This window comes from Eulemur rufifrons, chromosome 2 (genome assembly GCF_041146395.1).
Source record: "Eulemur rufifrons isolate Redbay chromosome 2, OSU_ERuf_1, whole genome shotgun sequence".
NCBI classification, from domain to species: domain Eukaryota; kingdom Metazoa; phylum Chordata; class Mammalia; order Primates; family Lemuridae; genus Eulemur; species Eulemur rufifrons.
Window position 1 is genome coordinate 7,066,649 of NC_090984.1, and position 25,396 is coordinate 7,092,044.

The window sequence follows — 25,396 nt, forward strand, 5'->3', positions numbered from 1 at the left end:
TGGAATTCCTTTTCCCTGTAGTAGTTACAGTAAAGTCTCTGCAATGGGAACAAAAAGATGACCGTTTCCTTCAATTATTACTCTGCTACTACCTTCCAATTTGATATAAAGCTCTCATAATCTGACTTCTGCCCACATGTCCATCGTTAGCGCTCTCCCTGTCTGCCTTTTGCTGTGGCACTGTGGATAGGAGGAAAGGCCTTTTCACCGGTCCTCTATGTTAGACAGATGCACATGCACTTTCAGGCTTCTCTCTCGCTCCTGCTGCTTCCCGGCGGCCTCTCACTTTCTCCCCGTCTTCTAGAGCTTTTCTTCGGGCTTCACCTCCATCTTTAAGTCTCAGGGCAGGTATGACCTTTGGAAAAGCCATTTTCTTTTTTGGCCCCTTAAGCCCAATGCCAGTGTTTATGGAGCAAAGTAGATAGAGAGTGTTGTTCCAAAGATGTTTTGGAGGGTTATTCCCTACGCTCCAGGAACAGAGGGGACAGCCATGGAAAGAAATGACTGACAGTTGAGGTGGGGATGTTAGAGTAGAGACATCAGTAAGGTCCTGAGGCAGCCCCAAGGAAGGAGATGCTTGTTTCTGTGGGGAAAGAGCCAGAATCAAGGAGGACTACACACAGGAACCTGGGTCTTAAAAGACGAAAGAAAGTTGTCAGACTACTGGAGGAAAGCATCTCCGATATAAGGCATAGGGTGTTCGCTGCTAAAGCTACACAAAATAAGAGTGATTTTTTTTTTTCAATCATTAGTAAGAAGCACATGCTCTGCATGTAACTCAGAAGGTCCTGAGTATGAAGTAGACGACACTATACAGTGCTCCTTTATGTGTTTCACTGTAGTGTTCAGTTGTGTTTTGTGTCTGATGCTTGTGTTCATTTCTGTTGGGTGTGTCAATTTTGAGTGAAGGTTTGAGATGTTTGTATGCCAGGTAGCTGGTGACATCGAGTGCCTCCCCCGAGTGGTTTCTTCAAGTTTTAGATAATTAGGAGCATTTTTTTGAAAAGTAAACATTGTGCTATACTTTAAGCTTCATTTGCCGTCTCTGAATTTATAAAAGCAAAAAGTCTTTAATTTTCCATATAGTTTTATGAAGATGATAGCTTTTACGGCATTGCTCTGAGCTCATTTTAACTAAATGTATGGATTTGACAGGAAAACAAGACTTTGGCACACCATCAGAGGAAGACGAAGAAGAGTCTACAGGAAGTGAAATTAATGAGACACGGGTATGAGAAAATTATGTATAAGTTTCTTGTTTAACATTGTTTTCTTCGTATGACTAACATGACACAGCAGAGGGGATTTTTTTCCTTTTGGAACAGCATTGTAGAACCAGTGGGTCGTAATTTAATATTTCATTTTAAAAATCTCTTAAGTTGTCATGAACCTGAGAACATTCTCAAACTGGATGGTAAGTTACAGGTAGTCTTTGCCGTTGGAATAGACGCAAAGATTTCTGAAATTGTGTTCGTTCCTTAAATTTTATACCCTCCTGACGTGAAAAGGAACGTAACATAAAACTGAATCGCATGTCTAGGCGATTCAAATTGTGAAAAATGTCACACTCATGGCCTTTCGTTGGACTCACATTTAATGAGTCATCATTCCCAAAGTTTCAAAGTTTACATTTCATATTGCTGGTCAGTAAAGCCTAGGTCAAATGTGTCTCCTGCCCTGTGGTCTCTGATTCCCGTCAGTGTGTAGGTTCAGGGAGAGGATGGGCTCATGCAGCCCGTGGCCCTGAAGAGAATCGCACCCCCCAGAATGGGGCCTTCGGTGAGAGGGTCCGCCAGTGGGTTGCGACTTACATTATGCAGGAAATCAGCAAATGGTTTGAAAGTCATTTTGTCACCTGTCCTTAGTGGGCATTAACGTATACTAGACCTGTAGTTAAGCACAGAGTCTGTCGGGTACTTGACACTGTCCTACTATGGTACAGAGTTTGAATTAGCATTTTAGGATTGGCTTTCCTTTCTGACTGGTGTTGATTTTCTCTACTAGTAATGTAAAGTTTGGCTAGTCTCCACTTATTAACCTTGAGAAACAGTACTGAAGTGCATTGTAGGGGTTGCCTATTGAAGACATGATACGCTTTGTTTCAAAGGACACTGAGCATCCCCTCCTGGTGAAAATTGCGAGACCAAAAACAGCTGTATGCGACAAGAGGCTGTGGACATCGAGATTAGGTAAATTTTTCTGTTGTGTGGAGGCGAGGTCTCGCTGTGTCTCCCAGGCTGGTGTGCCGTGGCCCGAGCATGGCTAACTGCAACTTCAAACTACTGGGCTCAAGGGGTCTTTTGCCTCCGTCAGGTTCCCAGTGTGCCATCCCTGTGTTGGTTAGGGAATGGACAGAGGTGAACTAGGAGAGGGCATGATTTTCCCAGTGTTTCCAATGCTTATTGCAATTCTCACCTTTACCTAGAGGAAGGCTGTATGGGAGCATGGTCAGTCATGTTTTAACTTGAGTTATGTCATCTGATGGTCATTACACTGATGATTTTGAGGCAGTCCTGAGTTCTGACTAGCAGACTGTGTTTTGTGGAGTTGGCTTGGGGCAGAGGTTTCCGTGATCATTGAAAACAGGAAAGTAATGTATGATCTGTTCATGACTATTTGGTAGACATAGTCTTTGGAACAGTGATCCTGAACCTTTTTGGCCTTAGGGTCCTTTGGTAGTATTGAAAACTATTGTGCCGAATTAAGCAGCACCTGGAATTAGCTGGGCTTCATGGCCATGTCCTTTGAAAATATGTTAGTACCTAGGTCTACGGTCATAAATATTATATTGAGCCTGTTATCAGGTGCTAAAATTTTACCGAAATGGTGTACACTGTATGCATCATTCAGCAGCTGTTTTACTTGCTCCCTAGTAGGCAGTATTTTTGAGATCTATCCATGGTGACACGTGTATCTGTGATTTAATGTAAGTGCCTTATAATATTGGATCACATTGAACACACCACATTTAACTAATCTCTCTGCATGTGGATAAGAAGGGGAACTAATGGAAGTATAAATTCTTGGGGATCCCAAGGAGCTTCTGTTGATCTTCATTAATATTTGCAATATTGTACACTAAAATCCAAAATATGTAAAATACGAAACCCATATTTCTCTATGTAGGTATGCAGTTAAAATGCATGGTAGACAGGGCAGTGATATTTTATATCTGAAATGTATCTAAGAACACTCGTTCATTTCAGGCCTGCATTGCCTTTCTGTGGAATATTGCCTTGTACTCCGTCTCCTTCCATTTCTTCATATGCCTCCGGAATTCCTTCTCCCTGTAGTACTTAGAGTGATGTCTCTCCAGGCCCAAGAAAAGGATGAACCCTTCCTTGAATTATGAGCATCGAAGTAGCTGAGAATTTCATACAAAGTTTTCATAACCTGACTTCCGCCCCCATGTCCACCGTTAGCCCTCTCCCTGTCTGCCTTTCTCTGTGGCACTATCCAAAGGGGGAAAGCCCTTTTCACCAGTCCCTCTATGTTAGACAGACGCACATGCACTTCCAGGCTTCTCTCTTGCTCCTGCTGTTTTCCCGGCGGCCTCTGACTTTCTCCCCGGCCTCTACAGCTTTTCATCGGGCTTCGCCTCCGTCTTTAAGTCTCAGGCCAGGCATGATCTTTGGAAAAGCCATTTTCCTTTCTAGCCCCATAGGCCCACTGCCAGTGTTTATGGGGCAAAGTAGATAGAGATTGTTCTTCCAAAGATGTCTTGGAGGGTAATTCCCTATGCTCCAGAAACAGAGGGGACAGCCATGGAAAGGAATGACTCACAGTTGAGGTGGGGAAGTTAAGAGTAGAGAAATCAGTAAGGTCCTGAGGCAGCCCCAAGGAAGGAGATGCCTGTTTCTGTGGGGAAAGAGCCAGAGTCAAGGAGGACTTCACACAGGAACCTGGGTCTTAAAAGACGAAAGAAAGTTGTCAGACTACTGGAGGAAAGCATCTCCGATATAAGGCATAGGGTGTCCGCTGCTAAAGCTACACAAAATAAGAGTGATTTTTTTTTTCAATCATTAGTAACAAGCACATGCTCTGAATGTAACTCAGAAGGTCCTGTTAATATTATAAAGTGGACGACACTATACAGTGTTCCTTTATGTGTTTCACTGTAGTGTTCAGTTGTGTTTTGTGTCTGATGCTTGTGTTCATTTCTGTTGGGTGTGTCAATTTCTGAGTGAACGTTTGAGATGTTTGTATGCCAGGTAGCTGGTGACATCGAGTGCCTCCCCCGAGTGGTTTCTTCAAGTTTTAGATAATTAGGAGCATTTTTTTAAAAAAGTAAACATTCTGCTACACTTTAAGCTTCATTTGCCGTCTCTGAAGTTATAAAAGCAAAAAGTCTTTAATTTTCTATATAGTTTTATGAAGATAATAGCTTTTACGGCATTGCTCTAAGCTCATTTTAACTAAATGTATGGATTTGACAGGAAAACAAGACTTTGGCACACCATCAGAGCAAGACGAAGAAGAGTCTACAGGAAGTGAAATTAATGAGACACGGGTATGAGAAAATTATGTATAAGTTTCTTGTTTAACATTGTTTTCTTCGTATGACTAACATGACACAGCAGAGGGGATTTTTTTCCTTTTGGAACAGCATTGTAGAACCAGTGGGCCGTAATTTAATATTTCATTTTAAAAATCTCTTAAGTTGTCATGAACCTGAGAACATTCTCAAACTGGATGGTAAGTTACAGGTAGTCTTTGCCGTTGGAATAGACGCAAAGATTTCTGAAATTGTGTTCGTTCCTTAAATTTTATACCCTCCTCACGTGAAAAGGAACGTAACATAAAACTAAATCACATGACTAGGTGATTCAAATTGTGAAAAATGTCACACTCATGGCCTTTCGTTGGACTCACATTTAATGAGTCATCATTCCCAAAGTTTCAAAGTTTACATTTCATATTGCCGGTCAGTAAAGCCTAGGTCAGATGTGTCTCCTGCCCTGTGGTCTCTGATTCCCTTCAGTGTCTAGGTTCAGGGAGAGGATGGGCTCATGCAGCCCGTGGCCCTGAAGAGAATCGCACCCCCCAGAATGGGGCCTTCGGTGAGAGGGTCCGCCAGTGGGTTGCGACTTACATTATGCAGGAAATCAGTAAATGGTTTGAAAGTCACTTTGTCACCTGTCGTTAGTGGGCGTTAATGTATACTAGACCTGTAGGTAAGCACAGAGTCTGTCGGGTACTTGACACTGTCCTACTATGGTACAAAATTTGAATTAGCATTTTAGTATTGACTTTTCTTTCTGACTGGTGTTGATTTTATCTACTAATAATGTAAACTTTGGCTAGTCTCCACTTATTTACCTTGAGAAACAGTACTGAAGTGCATTGTAGGGGTTGCCTATTGAAGACATGATACGCTTTGTTTCAAAGGACACTGAGCATCCCCTCCTGGTGAAAATTGCGAGACCAAAAACAGCTGTATGCGACAAGAGGCTGTGGACATCGAGATCAGGTAAACTTTTCTGTTGTGTGGAGGCGAGGTCTGGCTGTGTCTCCCAGGCCGGTGTGCCATAGCCGGAGCCTGGCTCAGGAAATGGGGATCACTGTCCTGGCTGAGCTTACACTGAGTGGCCGAGCCTGCCTCAGGTGGTGAGGAGCGCACTCCTGGCCGAGCCTGCCTTGGACAGGGTGGCTGCTGCGGCTCAGAGAGGAGGGTGGTCGCAGTGCTGCAGCCACAGAGAGGAGGAAGGTGGACTGGTTCTTGCCCCCCAGTTTGAGAGCAATACAGGAAAACCATGGCCTCTTCCCCTTTCCCTCCCCCACCATAGCAGCTGCTGGAGTCCTCTGTGCTGAGTGGCCCCTTTCAGTGCCTGGTATGCTTTTTCACCCTGAGCCAGCAGGGCACTCTCATGTGGTGACCTTCCTGCCCACAGGTGTTTGGCGTGCCTGCCTGCTGATGGTGGGGCAGGAAGGCATGGGGGGAGGATCTGGTTTCAGGGTCAGGCAGTGAGTGAGAGCCCATGCCCATTGGGAGGATATAGAGGAGCACAGGAGAGCAGGAGTCTGTAAATGCATCTGCTCCACCCCTGCCCCCCAGAACTGCCATATTGGGGTTTACTGAACCTGGGGGACCCAATTTGCATAAATACTGGTTCCCATGGCAATTGAGTGCCTCTGGTGCCTCAGGCCAAATCAGAGCAGCTGCCCCCACCACCACTCAATTTAATAGGGAATTCAGCTTGATCCAAGAGTTCCTTGAGCTGCCACTATTCCCCTGGTGGAGCGTCGTCCTGTTGGAGTTGTCTGGGGTTAGAGAGCAGACTCTGTGTTTGACTGGCGCCACTTTAGCCCCTCCTCAGCAGCTTATCCCAGAGGTGGGGAATGGTCCTTTAGTCCCTGTGTACCTCTTACCAGCATTTGTGGAGCTGGAGGGCAGGCTCACCCAGCCTAACCTTGCCCAGCCTCATTCCCTGACCTGCCTCCGTTGTGGTGGTGTTGGTCACAGGATCCAAAAACAACACGGCAGCTTGTTCCCTCTAGCAAACACCACCTACTAACAGGAACCCAGCAAAGAAAAGAAAACTATAGACAAATATCCCTTATGATTATAGATGTAAAAATTGCCAATAAAATCCTAGCAAATTGAAGTCAGCTGCTCATGAAAAAAATAATCCATCATGACCAAGTGGTCTTCATCCCAGAGATGCAAGGGATGGTTTAACATACCAAATCTATAATGTAACTCACCACATAAATAGAAGCAAAAACAAAGACCATATGATCCTTTCGGTAGATGCAGAAAAAGCATTCAACAAAATTCAGCACCCTTTTATGATAAGAATGCTTAACAAAATAGGCATAGATGGGAATTACCTCAAAATGATAAAAACTGTGTATGACAAACCCACAGCCAACATCATACTGAATGGGGAAAAATTGAAAGCATTTCCACTTAGAACTGGTACAAGAGAAGGTTGCCTTCTATCACCAGTTCTGTTCAACATAGTGCTGGAAGTCCTAGCCAGAGCAATTAGACAAGAGAAGGGCATCCAAATGGAGGCAGAACAGGTCAAACAATTGTTCTTTGCTGATGATATGATCTTATATCTAGAACACCCCAAAGATTCTGCCAAGAGATTACTGGCATTGATAAGTAATTTCAGCAAATCCTAGGGTTACAAAATCAATGTACACAAATCAGTAGCATTCATACAAGCCAACAACACTGAAACTGAGAACCAAATCAGAGACTGAGTGCCTTTCAAAATTGCAACAAAGAAAATAAAACACCTAGGAATACATTTAACTAAGGAGGTGAAGGACCTCTACAGGGAGAACTATGAAACACTGAAGAATAAAATAGCAGAGGACACAAACAGATGGAAAACCAGACCATGCTCATGGATCATCAACATGGTTAAAATGCCTACACTACCCAAAGTGATCTACAGATTCAATGCAATCCGTATTAAAATACCAACATCATTTTTCACGTATCTGGAAAAGATAATTCTACACTTCATATGAAACCAGAGAAGACCCTGTATAGCCAAAACAACCTTAAGCAAAAAGAACAAATTGGGAGGCAACAATTTACCAGTCTGCAAGCTATACTACAAGGCTATAATAACCAAAACAGCATGGTACTGGCACAAGACTAGAGACATAGACCAATGGAACAGGACTGAGAACCCACACATAAAACTATCCTCATATGGTCTTCTGATCTTTGAAAAAGCCAACAAAAACATACACTGGGGAAAAGAATCCCTATTCAATAAATGGTGCTGGGAAAATTGGATAGCCACATGTAGAAGACTGAAACAGGATCCACACTTTTCACCTCTCACAAAAACCAACTCATGATGGATGATAGACTTAAACCTACGGCATGCAACCATAAGAATTCCAGAAGAAAATGTTAGGAAAACTCTTATAGACATTGATCTAGGCAAAGAATTTATAAAGAAGACCCCAAAAGCAATCAGAGCTACAACAGAAATAAATAAATGGGACTTGATCAAATTTAAAAGTTTCCGCACAGCTAAAGGAACTACCACTACAGTGAATAGACAACCTACAGAATGGGAGGAAATACTTGCATGCTATACATCTGACAAAGGGCTATTAACTGGAATCTGTATAGAACTCAGGAAAATCAGCTAGAAAAAAATCAAACAACCCCATTAAAAAGTGGGCAATAGACATGAATGGAAACTTTTCAAAAGAAGATAGGCTTATGGCCAAGAAACATATGAAGAAATGCTAAACATCTCTAATCTTCAGGGAAATGCAAATCAAAACCACAATGAGATATCACTTAACTCCAGTGAGAATGGCTCTTATCAAAAAGTGCCAAAACAACAAATCTTGGCACGGATGTGGAAAGCATAGGAGCACTCATACACTGCTGGTGGGCCCGCAAACTAGTACAACCTCTATGGGAAGTAATATGGAGATACCTCAGAGAACTACCATTTGATCCAGCAATTCCACTACTGGGCATCCACCCAGAGGAAAAAGAGACATTCTCTAATAAGGACATCTTTACTCGAATGTTTATAGCAGCACAATTCACAATTGCAAAGATGTGGAAACAACCCAAGTGCCCATCAATACATGAGAGGGTTAATAAAATGTGGCATATGTGTACCATGGAGTACTACTTAGCCACAAAAAAAGATGGTGAGCTAACACGTCTTATATTATCGGGGATGGTGCTAAAGCCCATTCTACTAAGTGAAATATCACAAGAATGGGTAAACAAGCAGCATATATACTCGCCATCAAATTGGTGTTAATTGATCAATACTTATGTGCACATATTGAAGTTACATTCATCAGGTGTCGGGCAGGTGGGAAGGGAGGAGGAGGTGGGTATAATCACACCTAATGGGTGTGGTATGCACTGTCTGGGGGATGCACACACTTATAATTCTGCCTTGAGCAGTGAAAGGCAATATATGTAACGTAAATGTTTCTACCTCCATAACATTCTGAAATAAAAAAATAAAAATAAAAAAACAACAACAACTGCCAGCCTAGAATCTTGTATCCTGCAAAACTAAGTTTCCCATATGATGGAGAAATTAAGTGTTTTCTAGACAAGCAAACCCTGAGGGAATTTGCCACGACCAGGCCTGCCCTGCAGGAAAAAGTCAGAGCATAATTATACATAAATCAGCACAATATATACCCACGAGTGTAAAATCACCCAAAAAATCTAACGTCCACAGCTCTTATAAAACAACAGCACAAGAGGGAAAACAAAGCAATAAGCTACTACCCAACATGATGAACAGAACAGCATCCCACAGATCAATTCTATCTCTTAACTTTAACGGCTTAAATGTGCCACTCAAAAGACATAGGCTGGCTGAATGGATGAGAAAAGACAACCCATGTATCTGCTGTCTCCAGGAAACACATCTAAACCACAAGGATGCACACAGAGTCAAGGTGAGAGGATGGAAAAATATTCCATGCAAATGAAAACCAAAAGAGAGCAGGCATACCCATTCTCATATCAGATAAAATTGCCTTTAAATCAACAAAGGTAAAGAAAGACAAAGAGGGTCATTATGTAATGGTAAAGGGAGCAATTGAACAAGAAGACATAACAGTCCTAAATATACATACACCTAACACAGCAGCGGTCAGATACATAAAGCAAATTTTACTAGAGCTAAGCAAAGAAATAAACAGCAGCATCTTAATTGCTGGGGTCTTCAACACCCCACTGTCAGTGCTGCACAAGTCATCAAAAGAAACTGACAGACATTTATAGAAAACTTTACCAAAAACTACTGAATATACATTGTTTTCAGCATCACGTGGGACATTCTCCAAGATTGATCATATCTTAGGTGGCAAAGCAGGCCTCAAGAAACTTAAAAACATTGAAATGATACCTTGTATCTCCTCAGAGCTCAGTAGGCTAAAACTGGGACTCAGTCACAAGAGAAACACTGGAACCTGCGCAAACTCACGCAGATTAAACCACCTGCTGCTAAACGGTCAAGAATGGAATTAAGATGGAAATGAAGATCCTTTGAAATGAGCATCAGTCATGTTTTAACTTTAATTATTTTACCTTATTGTTGTCACATTGTTTTAAATTTAATTATTTCATCTCATTGTTACACTGATGTCACTAATGCCATCACATGTTTTGATTAGCAGACTGTGTGTGTGATATCTTTGTTTATTGAAAATTAGGAAACACTTGGCCGGGCGCGGTGGCTCACGCCTGTAATCCTAGCACTCTGGGAGGCCGAGGCGGGTGGATCGCTCAAGGTCAGGAGTTCGAGACCAGCCTGAGCAAGAGCGAGACCCCGTCTCTACTAAAAATAGAAAGAAATTATATAGACAACTAAAAATATATATATAGAAAAATTAGCCAGGCATGGTGGCGCATGCCTGTAGTCCCAGCTACTCGGGAGGCTGAGGCAGGAGGATCGCTTGAGCCCAGGAGTTTGAGGTTGCTGTGAGCTAGGCTGACGCCACGGCACTCACTCTAGCCTGGGCAACAAAGTGAGACTCTGTCTCAAAAAAAAAAAAAAGAAAATTAGGAAACACTTGAAGGTGCTGACTCGGGAAAGGGGGGGTGGGGAAAAAAATATGAAACTGTTGTTTTTAACTTGCATTGTTCACTTAATATTTTATCATGAATATTTCCCATATTATTTCATATCATTGTACAAGAAATAATGTATACATTATGAGGACATACTGTATCTAACAAGATATACTGTTAGACTCTTTGATTCTGTAAAATTAAATTGTTATTAATGATAAAAAAAAAGATTACAAGGGCAATTAGATTCCAATTAGATTCTGGAGGAGAGGGGTTTTTGTATGATAGAAAACATGGCCAGATACTATGAAAATTATCATGCTCTTAAGTGATACTGAAAGAATAAAAGAATAGATGAATGATGAGTAGATATTCATATGCAATAGGAGTAGAAAATGAGGAATTCAATGTAGATAAATTGGCACTAGCATCTAATAACTATTAATGCTAATTAGACATTTATACTTAAAATTTTAAAAATCCTTCTATTATGCCTGTGTAAGGTATCATTTCTAGAGAAACATTTTGAAATTATAAGGTTAAATTTTTCCATTTCAGAAATCTAATTGCCTTGTATATTTTTTATCAGTATTCACATCAGGGGAATCTGATTATACAGATATTTGTTTTATTTTTTAAACCTCTGCAGTGTATTGAAATAAATAATTATTTTTAATTAAAAAAAAAAAAGAAAATTAGGAAAGTGATTAATCATTCCTTAATGACAATTTGGTAAACACAGTCTTTTATAAGAGTGATCCTCAAAATTTTGGGGTTTAGGGTCCTTTTGTAGTATTTTCTTTTTTTGAAACAGTCTCACTTTGTCAACTCAGCTAGAATGCAGTGGCGTCCTCATACCTCACTGCAACCTCACACTCCTGGGCTCAAGCGATCCTCCTGCCTCAGCCTCCTGAGTAGCTGGGACTACAGGAACAGGCCACTACGCCCAGCCAATTTTTTCTATATTTTTGTAGAGATGGGGTCTCACTCAGGCTGGTATTGAACTCCTGACCTCAAGTGTTCCTTCTGCCTCGGCCTCCCAAAGTGCTACGCCTTTTGTAGTATAGTATTAAAACTATTGTGTAGACAAAACCAATACCTGGAATTAGCTGTATATCATTCCCATGCACTTTCAAAATATTTTACTATATTTATGTATGTCATAAATGTTATATGGAATTAGTTTTCATGTCCTAAAATTTTACATAAATTGTGTACAGCATATATATTATTCTGCCACTTTTCAAAATATACTCAACATTATATTTTTGAGATTTATATATACAGTATCCCTGGTTTAATTTAAGTTCCTTACAAAAGTTTATCACACGAACGTACCACATTTAACCAAGCTCTCTGAATGCTGATACAGGAACAAAGTCAGTACAAATGATTGGCGTTTCCTCAGAGCCAGTTGTATTAAGTGGGTTGTATCCATTGATATTTACTATATTGCACATTAAAATTGAAAATTTTTAAATACAAAACCCAGATTTATACATTTATTTATTCAATAAAAGCCTGTTTGTCCAAAGATGTTTTGAAAGATTGTCCCCTACGGTCCAGGAGCAAAGGGGATAAACATGGGAAGAAATGACTTACAGTTCAGGTGGGATGATACAGTAGAGAAATCAATGAAGTGCCTAGGCTGGCCCAAAGAAGGAGATGCCTGTTTGGGGGAACAGCCAGAATCAGGGAAGATTTCATGTAGCAGTCTCATTCTTAAAAGATGGAAAGAAATGTGTCTGAAGAACAGAGGCAAGCATTTCAGATACAAAGAACAGGGTGGAAAAAGTAATAGTAAATGTGTGAATTTATTAGTAAAAACAACATACATACAATGGTGTTAAAAAAAGGCCCTATTATGAAGTACAGAACAGTATGTGGTGTTAATTTATATGTGTTTATTGTATTTTTATATTTTGGGTATTTTTCTGATGGTTTTGGTCATTTCTGTTGGGTGGATGAATTTGTGAGGGAATCTTTGAGATGTTTGTCTGCCAGGTACCTGGTGGACATCTCGTGTCTCCCTGAGTGGTTTTTTGAAGTTTTAGATAATTAGTATTTTTAAAGAAGTAAATATTCTTCTACAGATTAAGCTTCATTTACACTCTCAATTTATAATAAGAAAAGAAGTTTAATTTTCTGTCTACTTTTATAAAGACTGTAGCTTTTATGGAACCATCCTCAGTAGCTCATTTTGACTAACTATATGGATTTGACAGCACAACAAGACGTTGTAGCAACATCAGAACAAGAGGAGGAAAAACTGGAAGGAAGTGAAAATAACCAGCCACAGGTATAAAAAATTTAGATTTCAGTTTCTAGTTTAACATTGTTTTCTTTGCATTAGTAATGTAGGCTAGTCAAAAGGAAATTACCTTTTGGACTAGCATTTTAGAATCAATTTGTCATAATTTGATATTTATTTTAAAAACCTTTTAACTAGTTATAGCACTTAAAATGTTCTCAAAATGAATACTAACTTATACCTAAATTTGCCCTTGGAATAGAGGCAAAAGATTTCTGGAATTTTTTTCCCTTTAATTTTTATACATTATTGTCTCCTAATAATGTTAAGTTCCCCTAGTCTCTAATGATATGATAAGGAAGGTAACATCAAATATCATATCATATTACTAAACAATAGAAGTTCCGAACAATGTCACAGTGATGGGCACTGAGTTGGACTCAAGTTAAAAGTTTAATCATTCCCAGTGTTTCCAAAGTTACAGTTTTACTTTGCCCATCACCAATGCCTAGGTGAATTTCGTTGTGGTTTTTTTTTTTTTTTTTTGCCTCATGGTCTCTAATTCACTTCAGTGTCTACATTCAGGGAGAGGATGGGGTCATTAAGACTATGCCTATGAAGAGAATCGTACTTGCAGAATGGGGCCTTTGGTGCTAGGGTACAACAGTAAGTTTGTAACTAATTTACATGCAGGAAATTAGTAAATAGTACTAAAATTATTTTGTCCAGTGTCACTAATGAACATTAGAATGTGTCAGACCTAGACTTAAGCAGGTAGTCTGTGTATGTACGTAACACTGTCATATGATGGTGTATAATTTGAATGAAAACTTAAGAATTGGCTTTGCTTTCTGAATGACATTGATTTTGTCTCCTAATAATGTAAAGTTTACCTGGTCTTTAGTTATTAACCTTTAGAAACAGTACTGAAATGCACTATGGGGGTTCACTAAGGTATGGTGAGGAAAAGTCTTTTTAAGTGAGGAGGGCTTTGCCATACTACAAATCACCTGCTAATGAATTTTTGGTAGATTTAAAACATAATAAGTTAATTCTAAACAAAGAGTGCCAATGTTAAGTGTTGGGTTCATGTTTTTCTCCCACCTTAGGCTGAGGAAAATTATTTTTCACTTTATGTGAGGAAGCCTTTGTAATACTGTAAATCATCTCCTAATTTATTTTTGGTAGATTTAAAACACAATCTATTAAGTGTATTCCAAAGAAAAAGTGACAACATTTAGTTTGCTGGTTCATGGTTTTTTTTTTCTCTGTTTTTTTTTTCTTCTTAGTTATAATCCAGTGATTTGCAGGTAGCCAAACATAGATTAAGAAGTTTAACAGTTAATTCAGTAAAATTTTAATTATTTTCTAATATTTCTTTGCCCATTCTTGATTACTTAAAGTTATTTTTAATACATGCACTCTATCAAAAAAGATACCTGAGAAACAAAAATTAGCAAATTAATCATTTACTTTTTCTTTGGAAAAAATATCTCAAAAACTAAAACTAAATAAGGATTATTATGGAGTGAATATATCTGTATATTCAGGTTGTCCCTATGTGTAAAATATGAGGAAATATGAATCAAACAAGACAAAGTAGAGTGGAGGAATAAACTAAAGCTCATCACAGATGAGTTAAAACAGAGGTTTGGTGAAATTTGTGAAAAATGTAAAATTACTGTTTCCCTGCGGAGGAGTTTCCCCAGGCTAACTAACTCTAAAGGAGGAACAACCTTAAAGGAAATACCCTCTTATTTGACAAATAATATGCTCGATTGTGGGAGGAAAAATAAGTACCTCAAGTACCTATCTTGGTAGTATTTGTGGCATTTCCTGAACAAGGCCTCAGTCTCAGAGATGCCTTTCCTATGACGCATACTCTAGGTCCCTAAATGTGCTTCTGTCATCTTCTAAACTTTATTGAAATGGAAATAAATTATACTGTGAAAATGATAACTGGCAATGAACATGTTTTTAACAAAGATGGGAAAATTTTTACAATGATACAGAAATTATAAAAGCAGGGATCTCAGAAGATGTTAGAGTTGAAAGAACACCAAGAGTTTGATATGCAAATTACAAAAAATATCAACCCAAAACCCACTAATTGGAAATAAGACATCAGAAATATGCCTCAGTCTAGTAATCTAAAAAGTCTTTTTAATTTGTAGCTTACCTACCACAAAGAAATGAAACATATAATTCAAACAAAAAGGCACACTATTTTTGCTGTTACAGACACTTACAAGAAAAGAAAACCAATGCAGGACTTGTTCCAGGGACCATTATATGAGAACCACGATGCTAATAAATATAAACGCATGAAAACTTAATTAGAAAATGTGAGTTCTTGCCCACCATATAGTGACAGAACACCAAAAGCTTATTAAAAGGAATTACAGAAATATATGCAAAGGTTTGTAAATGAGGTAGGCATGTTACAAGTAGAATTCCTGGTTTTACAGCAGGAAAAAGTTCAACTTCAAAAAGACGTAGGGGCCCACTCGCTGCCACTCTTTTTCTCCCTGTCAACTGTGTGATCCAGTCTCATTTTCTGCTTATGGAAAGGCCATGTGTAAAATGGCACTATTGGACTATGTAATTGTGTGTAGAAATAGGTAATTTCTGCTATCTAAATGATTGGAGTTCAGGAAAACTTTCTCATAATCTTTGTTCTTTAACCATCCTTTGTCTCTCTATTAGTCATCAATGTGGTCTATGAACTGGTAATGTAATTGAGCCATATACCATGTGACTTTGTAAACCAGGACGGGCATAAAGAAAATTGCTAAAAAAATATAATAAGCTCCAGCATTTTTTCCCTGTTGACTTGAATGTGAACTGCATTTATTTAAACAATAAAATGGGAACACAATGGGAAGGAAACAATGACTGAAAACAATTTAAAAAAAATGTCTCTAGGCTTGAGAGTTGCAATAAATATTCCCAAAGGAATCTGTTTATTGTACTTTCATATGTACAAGTTTATCTGTTTAAATCAAACTGTTGGAACTTATAAATCCATCACTACCACTTTAAATATTTTTGACAGCAAATATATATATTTCCATACATTTAAAAAAAAAATCACCACTCTCAAATGTTTCTATTGCATCAGGCGATGACAGTATGTTGTTTAATAAATGGTACATTTTGGCATGTATGATCTTCCTCTCAGCCTAAAGTTTACCATTTGACTCCAAAGTAGAAAGGTGAGTTCAGTACATTGAGTTTTGAAAACAGACAAAATCTAGAGATTCTCTTCTTTAAAAGTAAAGCAGGTGAGGCCTCCCACCCCCTGCTGAGGCACTACATTACTTTGCCAAAATCACACTTTTAACTTTCTTGATTACTTTGCTGAATTTATCAGATGATTTATCTGATTCAGCATTGTGGAATTGTGTCATCTCTTTGGTGCCGTAAAATGCTAGGTAATGGCACTCTAGGAGCTTTGGACCAATCACTCTGTTGGCTTTACTTCCATTACCAGTAGATACTGGGGCTGAAGCAGATAATTACTTATAAATCCTCTGGCTATCAAATTTGATGGCTGCTGAAAGTGAATTTGGAAAGCATCTCATTTCCCCGAATTTCACACTCACAACTCGACAGTTTTGTTTTGCTTTTTGTGTTGTGGCAAACTTTGGTTTCAGTGAGCACCTTCAATTTTGTAATATTCCAGGATCCACTTGAAAAAAGATTGATAAAATGTAGTGGGGAAAGTATGGCTTAGTGCAGAAAGGGGCATCTTCCTTTCCATTCCTGAAGCCCCACAGTGTCACGTCCTCTAAATCTGGCTGTTTAATGTAAAATCCAGGTGTTAAAGATAGAAGATGACACATTTTGTGTCTTTGTCTTTTTATTTTTCAATTTTGGTCAGTCAAATGGGGTGAAAATTCATATTAGATAGCAAAGAGTAGATGGCCATACAAGCGAAAATTAATAAAGGTCCCTTTTTGATACCTGGGGAAATTCGGTTTCATTTACTCCAAGAGAAATGAAGCAGACTTTTTGAATAGTTCAATGAAAAATTATAACAATTGCATCCCATAATTATATGATAATACTTGTATATAATGATAAAATTAACATGATGACAAAATAGTTCTGACTATAATCATGACAATTGTTAATGTTGCATAAAACCAATGAAAATAAAAAAGTGCTTTTTATTGAATAAAGTCACAAATATTATTCTTTATATCAATCTTTTCTTCTAGGTTGAAAAAGCAAGGAAGAAGCACAAAAGTATTGAGAGAGAAGTATTTGAAAACTTCTGTGATGATGTGACTGATGACAGCGATGGTGACGGATTAGTCCAACAAAGAACTGTTGGAAAAACTGACCATCGGCAGTTTGCTAGGAAAGAGAATGAAGAGCGGGATAGGTGAGCCTGTAGCAATATTTAACAGTAGATAATTGTCATTGTACTACAAAATGTGTTCTAATTTGGGCTAATATTTATGATTAACAAATTTTATACTTTTACTAGGGATATTCAGCCTTTCCTGGTAATTAGAAAAATGCAAATAAACAAGCAATGAGATATGAAACTATTGTTTTTAACTTGCACTGTTCACTTAATAATTTATCATGAATATTTCCCATATTATTTCATATCATTGTACAAGAAATAATGTATACATTATGAGGACATACTGTATCTAACAAGATATACTGTTAGACTCTTTGATTCTGTAAAATTAAATAAAAAAAAAAAAAAAAACAAGCAATGAGATACCATTTTTTTCCATTCATCCTGATATTGTATAAACAAAATAATAACCAGTATTGGGAAATGTAAGGAAAAAGGTATCCTCAGAGACTGTTGGTCAATAAAAGTGGTAAAACCTTTTGGACAGGTAATTTAGCAGTGGGCATCAAAATCTTAAAATGTCACTCACTTAACCTAGCAGCTCCAATTCTGGGACTTGATCTTACAGGAAAACATGACACGTGGAAACACACAGACATGTTAAGAACATTTATTATCTGTGATACATACATATAATAGGCCAATGTATATATAATACATGTGAAGATATATAATATGTATGTTAAGGATATTTTTATAAATATGTTATATATATGTGTATGTTATAGAAATTTATTATAGCATTGTCATATCAAAAAGTTGGAGATAGTTTGATTTTTTTGTTGGTTTTTTGTTTGTTTGTTTTTGAGACAGAGTCTTGCTCTGTTGCCCAGGCTGGAGTGTCATGGTGTCAGCCTAGCTCACATCAACCTCAAACACCTGGGCTCAAGCGATCCTCCTGCCTCAGCCTCCTGAGTAGCTGGGACTACAGGTGTGTGCCATCACACCTGGCTAATTTTTTCTGCTATTTTTAGTAGACTCGATGTCTCACTCTTGCTCAGGATGGTCTCAAACTCCTGAGCTCAAGCGATCTTCCCACCTCGGCTTCCCAGAGTGCTAGGATTACAGGTGTGAGCCACCGTACCCAGCCAAGGAGATAGTTTAACTACCCATCCATAAGGAAATAGTTAAAATGCCAACCCGTAAAATAATGTGGTATGCAACCATTTTTAAAAATGAAGTTAGAGCTACAGTATACTGATCATTTCCTAATTAAAATATGCCTAAATCATTTAGCTTAGTGACACAACTTCAGCAAATTTTCTAAGAATTTTTGTAGTATCTGCTGAGTTGCAAAAGGCAGCTATATGCTATACTGGCACTCTCTGTATTACCAAGAAAGTTACAGGCCATTACATTTTTGTTTCTTGTTCTCAATGCATGAGTATTCAGATGTTGGAACCTCAAACTAATCTGAATAGTACCAAGCTATTCTATATTCTAATAAACATTTCAGTATATTGGATAAAACTTATTACAATATATCAAAGGATGTTTGATCTACTAAAACAGGAGTTGGCCAACTTTTCTATAAAGAGCCAGATAGTAAATATATTTTAGGCTTTGTGGGCCGTAAGGTCTCTGTTGTAGTCCAAAATCTGTCATAGAAAATAAGTGAATGGGCATGGCTGTGTTCCAATGAAACTTTGCCTACAAAAACAGCCAGTGGGCTGCATTTGGCTCGCATCTACTTGTTTTCTGACCCTTCTGATAAAACCAAGGTGCTGCTAATGCAGCAAGTTTTGTTTTTAAAGTTACCCTGCAGGCACGCATTATCCTTCCTTTGAACAGATTATGTATTTCAGTATGCGCCACACCATAGTATTCAACAGATCTCATGTTATATAATTTATAAAATTTCAGTTTAAAAATATGAGTATTTTTTGCATTTCTCCCCTTTTAATTTCCATTACAGAATTCAATATTTTAATGTGACTAATTACTTTGTATATTGGATGAGTATAAAATATCCTACAGTTGGCTGACTTTTTTTTTTTTTTTTTTTGAGACAGAATCTCACTTTGTTGCCCAGGCTAGAGTGAGTGCCGTGGCATCAGCCTAGCTCACAGCAACCTCAAACTCCTGAGCTCAAAGGATCCTCCTGTCTCAGCCTCCCGAGTAGTTGGGACTACAGGCATGTACCACCATGGCCGGCTAATTTTTTCTATATATATTTTTAGCTGTCCATATAATTTCTTTCTATTTTTAGTAGAGACGGGGTCTCGCTCTTGCTCAGGCTGGTCTCGAACTCCTGAGCTCAAACTATCCGCCCACCTCGGCCTCCCAGAGTGCTAGGATTACAGGCGTGAGCCACCGCTCCCGGCCCAGTTGGCTGACTTTTATCAAACCATAACTACTTCCCTTCAAATTTTCAGTCATTCTTTAATCTTATTTATAAACATGAGCAAAATGATAATCTCTTATAATATAGAAATGTTCAAATAGTCTTTTTTTTTTTTTTTTTTTGAGACAGAGTCTCACTCTGTTGCCCAGGCTAGAGTGAGTGCCGTGGCATTAGCCTAGCTCACAGCAACCTCAAACTCCTGAGCTCAAGCAATCCTCCTGTCTCAGCCTCCCGAGTAGCTGGGACTACAGGCATGCACCACCATGCCCGGCTAATTTTTTTTCTATACATATTTTTAGCTGTCCATATAATTTCTTTCTATTTTTAGTAGAGACGGGGTCTCGCTCTTGCTCAGGCTGGTCTCGAACTCCTGAGCTCAAACGATCTGCCCACCTCGGCCTCCCAGAGTGCTAGGATTACAGGCGTGAGCCACCGCGCCCGGCCTAATTTATAAATTTTTATTGAATAACAGTGTGACATTTCTAAAATTGTCATATATATAATCTTAAAAATGCTTGAAGTATTGAGATATACTATATAGTTATTATATGAGGATTGAAAAATGCAGCTGAGGAAGAAGAAAATTAGGTTGTTCATGATCATGCTGCTCAGGTATGATACCCTTTATAGAATTCTCTATACTCACTGGATCATATTTGCATTTACTTTTGACTTCACTTGAGTAATTTTCACTCCCATCACTCAGCCAAAATTGTTTTTCTCCAGATTACCACTTATTTCTCCTTTTGTTAATCTAGACATAATTTCTCAGACCTCATTGTATTGACCTACCAGCAATATTTGGCCCAGTGGCAAACTCTTTCCTCCATAACTCTTTCTGCACTTGGCATTCAGGATATCACTCACTCTCCTGGTTTTCCCCCTGCCTCTCCAGTCCATCCATCTTCGTCTATTCTGTGGGCTTCTCCTCCTCCCCCACCTTTTACTCATTGAACTGTCCCAGGACTCAGTCCTCGATCAGCTTTCTCATGACTTTTACTACCTTGTCTATGCTAATGATTTCCAAATTTATATCTCCAGCCCAGATGTCTCTCCCTAATTCCAAACCTATACACCAAACTTCTTACTTGACACCTCTCTTGGGTTAGCTACTGGGTGTCACAAACTCCTCAGGTCCGTGACTGAGCTGCTGCTGATCTCGCGCCACCCTCACGCAGTCTTTCCTGCTTGAGTTGCGGCAAGTCTTCCAGTCGCTCTGCCAAGCACCTCAGTGTCACCCTTGACTCCTCTCTCTCGGACAGCTCACATCTACTCTGTCAGCAAATCCCGTCAGGTCTTCTGTGAAAACATATCCAGAAGCCAGTCACGTCTCCCATGCCCAAGTGACCACCATCTGCTGTCTAGATGAGTGTGAAGGACTGATAATTGGTCGTCTCGTTTGTCCTTTTGTAAAATCCTCTTTCCAGCAATTCTTAACCCAGTGGACCTAGGAGAGTATAAATCAGATTCTGTCATTCCTCTGCTCAAACCTTCTAACTGCCTTCCATTTCACTGAGAGCATATTCCAGTTCTTCCTAACACCTAAAAGGCAGTGCGTGATCTAAGCTGGTATCTGTCTGACTTCAGTGTCTATTTTCCCATCCCGTTTGCTCTGCTCCCGCCACATGGAACTTCTCACTGTTTCTTAAGCTCTCCAGGCACACGTGTGTACTTGGCACTGCCCTGTGTCTGGACTCCTTTTTCCTCAGACACCCTCCTGGCTTGCTCCTTCCATCTCTTCGGCTTTTTACCTCAAAGCCACTTTCTCAGCAAGGCCTTTTCTGGGCATCTAATATTCCCACCACCCCCCTGCAACACAGAGAAATTCATTTTCCTGCTTTAGTTTTTCTTCTCTATCATGCTGTGTATGAATAAACAGTCAGATAGATAAATAAACGCCTGGCGATCAATTCCTTTAGAAAATTAAATCTTGAGCTTATTGAAGGTAGGTTTCCAAAATTGCCTAGATATAAAGGCTTCTTACTTTTAAAAAACAGAAAGATTCAGAAATGTTTATTTATAGTTATAGCCAGAAATTGAATGACTATATAGATCCATCTGCTATAATATCACTTGAAAACAGTTGAAAATACATATGACTTTCGTAGCACGTCATGAAACACGTGTTTTGGAGCCAGAACTGCTGGGTTCGAATGCTGGGTCTGCCACTGATCCGCTGTCTGTGCTCGGGCTGATTACTTGGCCCTTCTGTGCCTGGTTTCCTCCTTTATAAAATACCTCAAACAGTACCTACCTCATGGAATTGTGAGCATTAAAATGAGTTTAACACAGGTACAGTGCTTTAAATAAGACAGAGTAAATGCATAGTAAGTCCTGAAAGTGCTGAGGGATAACATGATTAAAAAAGTGTTTCCCTCCTATAAGCATGTAAGTAATATGTTGCAAATAAGTTTTAATGCCAGCAAATGGTTTCTTTGTTGAAAAGGACAATGAGAAAAACCCGGTATATTTCTTTCTGTCAAATAATGCAAGTAACATGTTTTCCCTTTTACTTTGAATGTCAGAAAGCTTGATCTAAATTTAACTCTTTATTATGACACTATTTATACATGTTTTCTTCATCCCCTAATGGTACTCTGTTTATACTTTAATCCCTCTTGTAGAAAATTATTGTATTTTACATTACCTGTAAAACAAAAAATCTGAAAACTTTATAAGCAGGAGAAATAAATGACAAATGCAGAGATTTTTATAAAACACAATAGTTTTAGATATTCTTTGTATGTTACATATTTACTATTTGCCTGAAAGAAATTATTTGTTTTTATTTGTTTTAGGCCTACAAAGAGAACATTTAAGAAACAGAACAAGGTATTGTAAAATATAAACCATCAACCAAATTATTGTTAAAAATACATTATAAAAGGTAGAGTAAAAACTAGAGAATCTTTTGTTAAAGACATTTGCTTTGAAAAAGTAATTAAGAAATTGTAGCCATAGATATCCTTTTAACACAAATCAGTACTTTTAAGAAGTATCTGTGTTTTTGCTCTTATATAAAAAAGGATAATTACCACTCCTGTACATTTAGTTTATGCTATACATATTTCAGGGACATTTTGAAATAGTGATATAATGACTATTTTATAGATGAGAAACCAAACACATTCTATGGATGACCGTGACGATTTAACCTGCTCATCTGAAGCAGCCTCAGAGGATTTTGAGTTGCCTTCCTTTATTTATAAGAACTTTACATTGTTCCCTAAACAACTTGGAAGGCATCGTACAGGTAGGACCACTGCATAAGTATAAGGCCTTTTTATGTACCTTCTAGTAGTGAATGAACACATTGCTTAGCGCTGCGGCGTAGAGCACCGATTTCATGTCAGAAATCCGGTTTATGTTAAAATAGAATGAGAGCTGGCATGTGTTGTGCACTCCCAGCCACAGAGCCATGGGAATTCCACTGTACCTTCTTCAGTGTGAATGGCACTCCTGGTTCTCTGTTGACTCTGCTTCTCTCCTCTGTCTTTACTCGAGGTCAGATTACCAGTATCTCCCACCTGGCATACTGCAGTAACCTTAGCACCGTTGTCCCTGCAGCCCCGTCTCCTGAAACCATGCTCTGCCTGCCAACCATATTATATACTGTTAAAAATTCAGATCTGATCATGTTAACCCCCCCCCCCCTGTTTAAAACCCAGCTACCACTTCTCATTGCTGTAAAGTTAAAGATCTTAATTCTGGCTTGTCCTGCATCGTTTTATACCCTCTTTCTCTCTGTGTCCCAGCCACTGTGTTAGGTGTTTGTTCCTTCAGTCAGTAGCTTTAGTGAGGTATAATTGACATATGATAAACTGCACGTATGTAAAATGTACAATTTGATAAGTTTTGGCATATGTATACACATGTGAACCCACCACGTATTGAAGAGAGTTAACATATCCGTCACTTACAGCGGTCTCCTCATGGCCCAGTATGCTCCCTGGTTAAGAAATTGCTAAATTATTTTCCAAAGTGTTTGTACCGTTTTCCATTCCCTTCAGTTGTTCTGTATCATTACAAACAGTTATTACCATTGTTTAAATGTTTAGCCATTCTGATGGGTGAGCATCGTGCATATCATTGTGATTTTAGTGCCCCCCACCCTAATGACGAATGTCGGGCATCTTCCCACGTGCTTATTTGCCAGCTGTACATTTTGTTTAGTGAGATGTCTCTTCAATCCTTTTGCCATTTAAAAAGTTAGATTGTTTATTTTTCTATTTGTTTAGTTTTAAGAGTTCTTTATATATTCTAGACACTGTTTCTTTATTAGCTATGTTTTTTGCAGGGAATTTTTCCCAGTTTGTGGTTCAGCTTTTCATTTTCTTAATAGTATCTTTTGAATAGCAGAAGTTTTAAATTTCAATAAAGTCCAGTTTATCTATTTGTTTAATTATGGATTTTGCCTTGTCATATCTGAGAAATCTTTACCTAGTGCAGGGTCACAAAGATTTTTCTCCTATGCTTGCTTCCAGAAGTTGTATAGTTTTAGTTCTTATATTTAGATTTATAGTCCATCTTGTGTTCTGCTTTGTTTATGGTTTGAGGTATGGATTCAAGTTGAGTTTTTGGAAATGGAGATCCTGTTGTTCCAGCACCATATTCCAAAAAGGCTGTCCTTGATCCAGTATATTGCCATTGTGCCTTTGTCAAAAAGAATTTGGCTGTACCTGTGTGGGTCTGTTTCTGGACTCTCTGTTGGGTTCCACTGATCAACAGATTCTCCTCAACTATAGGGTTGCATTCTGATAAAATCATCAGAAGTTGAAAATTCATTTAATGCCCCAACAAACCCATCATAAAGTTGAAAAATCATAAGTCAAACAGTCTGAAGTCAGGGACCATCTGTATTTGGCTCTCATCATACAGGATGAGCATCCCTATCCCAAAAATGTGATATTTGAAAGGCTCCTAAATCTGAAACTTTTTGAGTGTCAGTATGACACCAAAAGTGGAAAATTCCACCCGTGGCCTCATATACCCCAATTTGATTTCATGCACAAAATTATTAAAAATGAATAGAATTCCCTTAATGCTATGTATGTAAGATGTATATTGAAACATCAGTGTATTTCACGTGTAGATTTGGATTCCATCCCCAAGATATCTCATTATGTATGTGTACATATTTCAGAATCAGAAAACAAAATCCAAAATCTGAAACACTTCTGGTCTCAAGCATTTTGGATAAGGGATACTCAACCTGTGCAAGTATCATGCTGTTTTGATCACTATACATTTATAACAATTCTTGATATCAGCCCTACAATATTGGTTTTCTCAAGGTTTTTTTGGCTGTTCTAGATCCTTTGCATTTGCACATGAATGCTGGAGTCAGCATGTTCATTTCTAAAAAGTTGCTGGCCTGCTGGGAATTAGATTGGACATCTGATGAATCTATAGGTTAATCTGGGGAGAACTGACATCTTATCAATAAGGAATCTTTCCACTCCTGAACAAGGTTATTACTCCATTTGCGTAGGTCATAGTTAATTTTCTCAATGATGTTTTGTAGTATTCTATGTGTAGGTCCTTCCCTATTTTATCAGATTTATCAGTATTTTATATTTTGAGGATGTTGTAAATGCTATTTTTAAATTTTGTTTTTATTTTTTACTGCTAGTATTTAGAAATACAGCTGATGTCTGTATGTTGATTTTATAGCCTGTACCTTGATAAATTCACTTATGAGTTCTAGTAGCCCTTTTGGTAGATTTTAACATCATTGGAATTGATTTTTTAAAGTTTTGTTTAGAAGTTTTTTACAGACTTAATTTTTTTTACAGCCATTTTGGGTTTACAGCAAACCTGGGAAGAAGGCACAGAGATTTTCCATACACCCCCTGCCCCACACATGCGTAGCTACACCTGTTATCAATA

The 25,396-nt window shown here is 38.4% G+C and overlaps 1 protein-coding gene across 1 annotated transcript in view; it reads left to right on the top strand.

Annotated features, from left to right (window-relative positions):
* LOC138392185 (ankyrin repeat domain-containing protein 26-like) overlaps positions 1-25,396 on the top strand; it is a 50,515-nt gene that overhangs the window by 1,132 nt on the left and 23,987 nt on the right. Inside the window, exons 2-7 of the mRNA XM_069482731.1 lie at positions 4,437-4,510; positions 5,389-5,470; positions 12,760-12,833; positions 17,009-17,175; positions 22,306-22,339; positions 22,619-22,760. Of these exons, the coding sequence (XP_069338832.1) occupies positions 4,437-4,510; positions 5,389-5,470; positions 12,760-12,833; positions 17,009-17,175; positions 22,306-22,339; positions 22,619-22,760 (573 nt within the window). The remainder of the gene's footprint in view (positions 1-4,436; positions 4,511-5,388; positions 5,471-12,759; positions 12,834-17,008; positions 17,176-22,305; positions 22,340-22,618; positions 22,761-25,396) is intronic.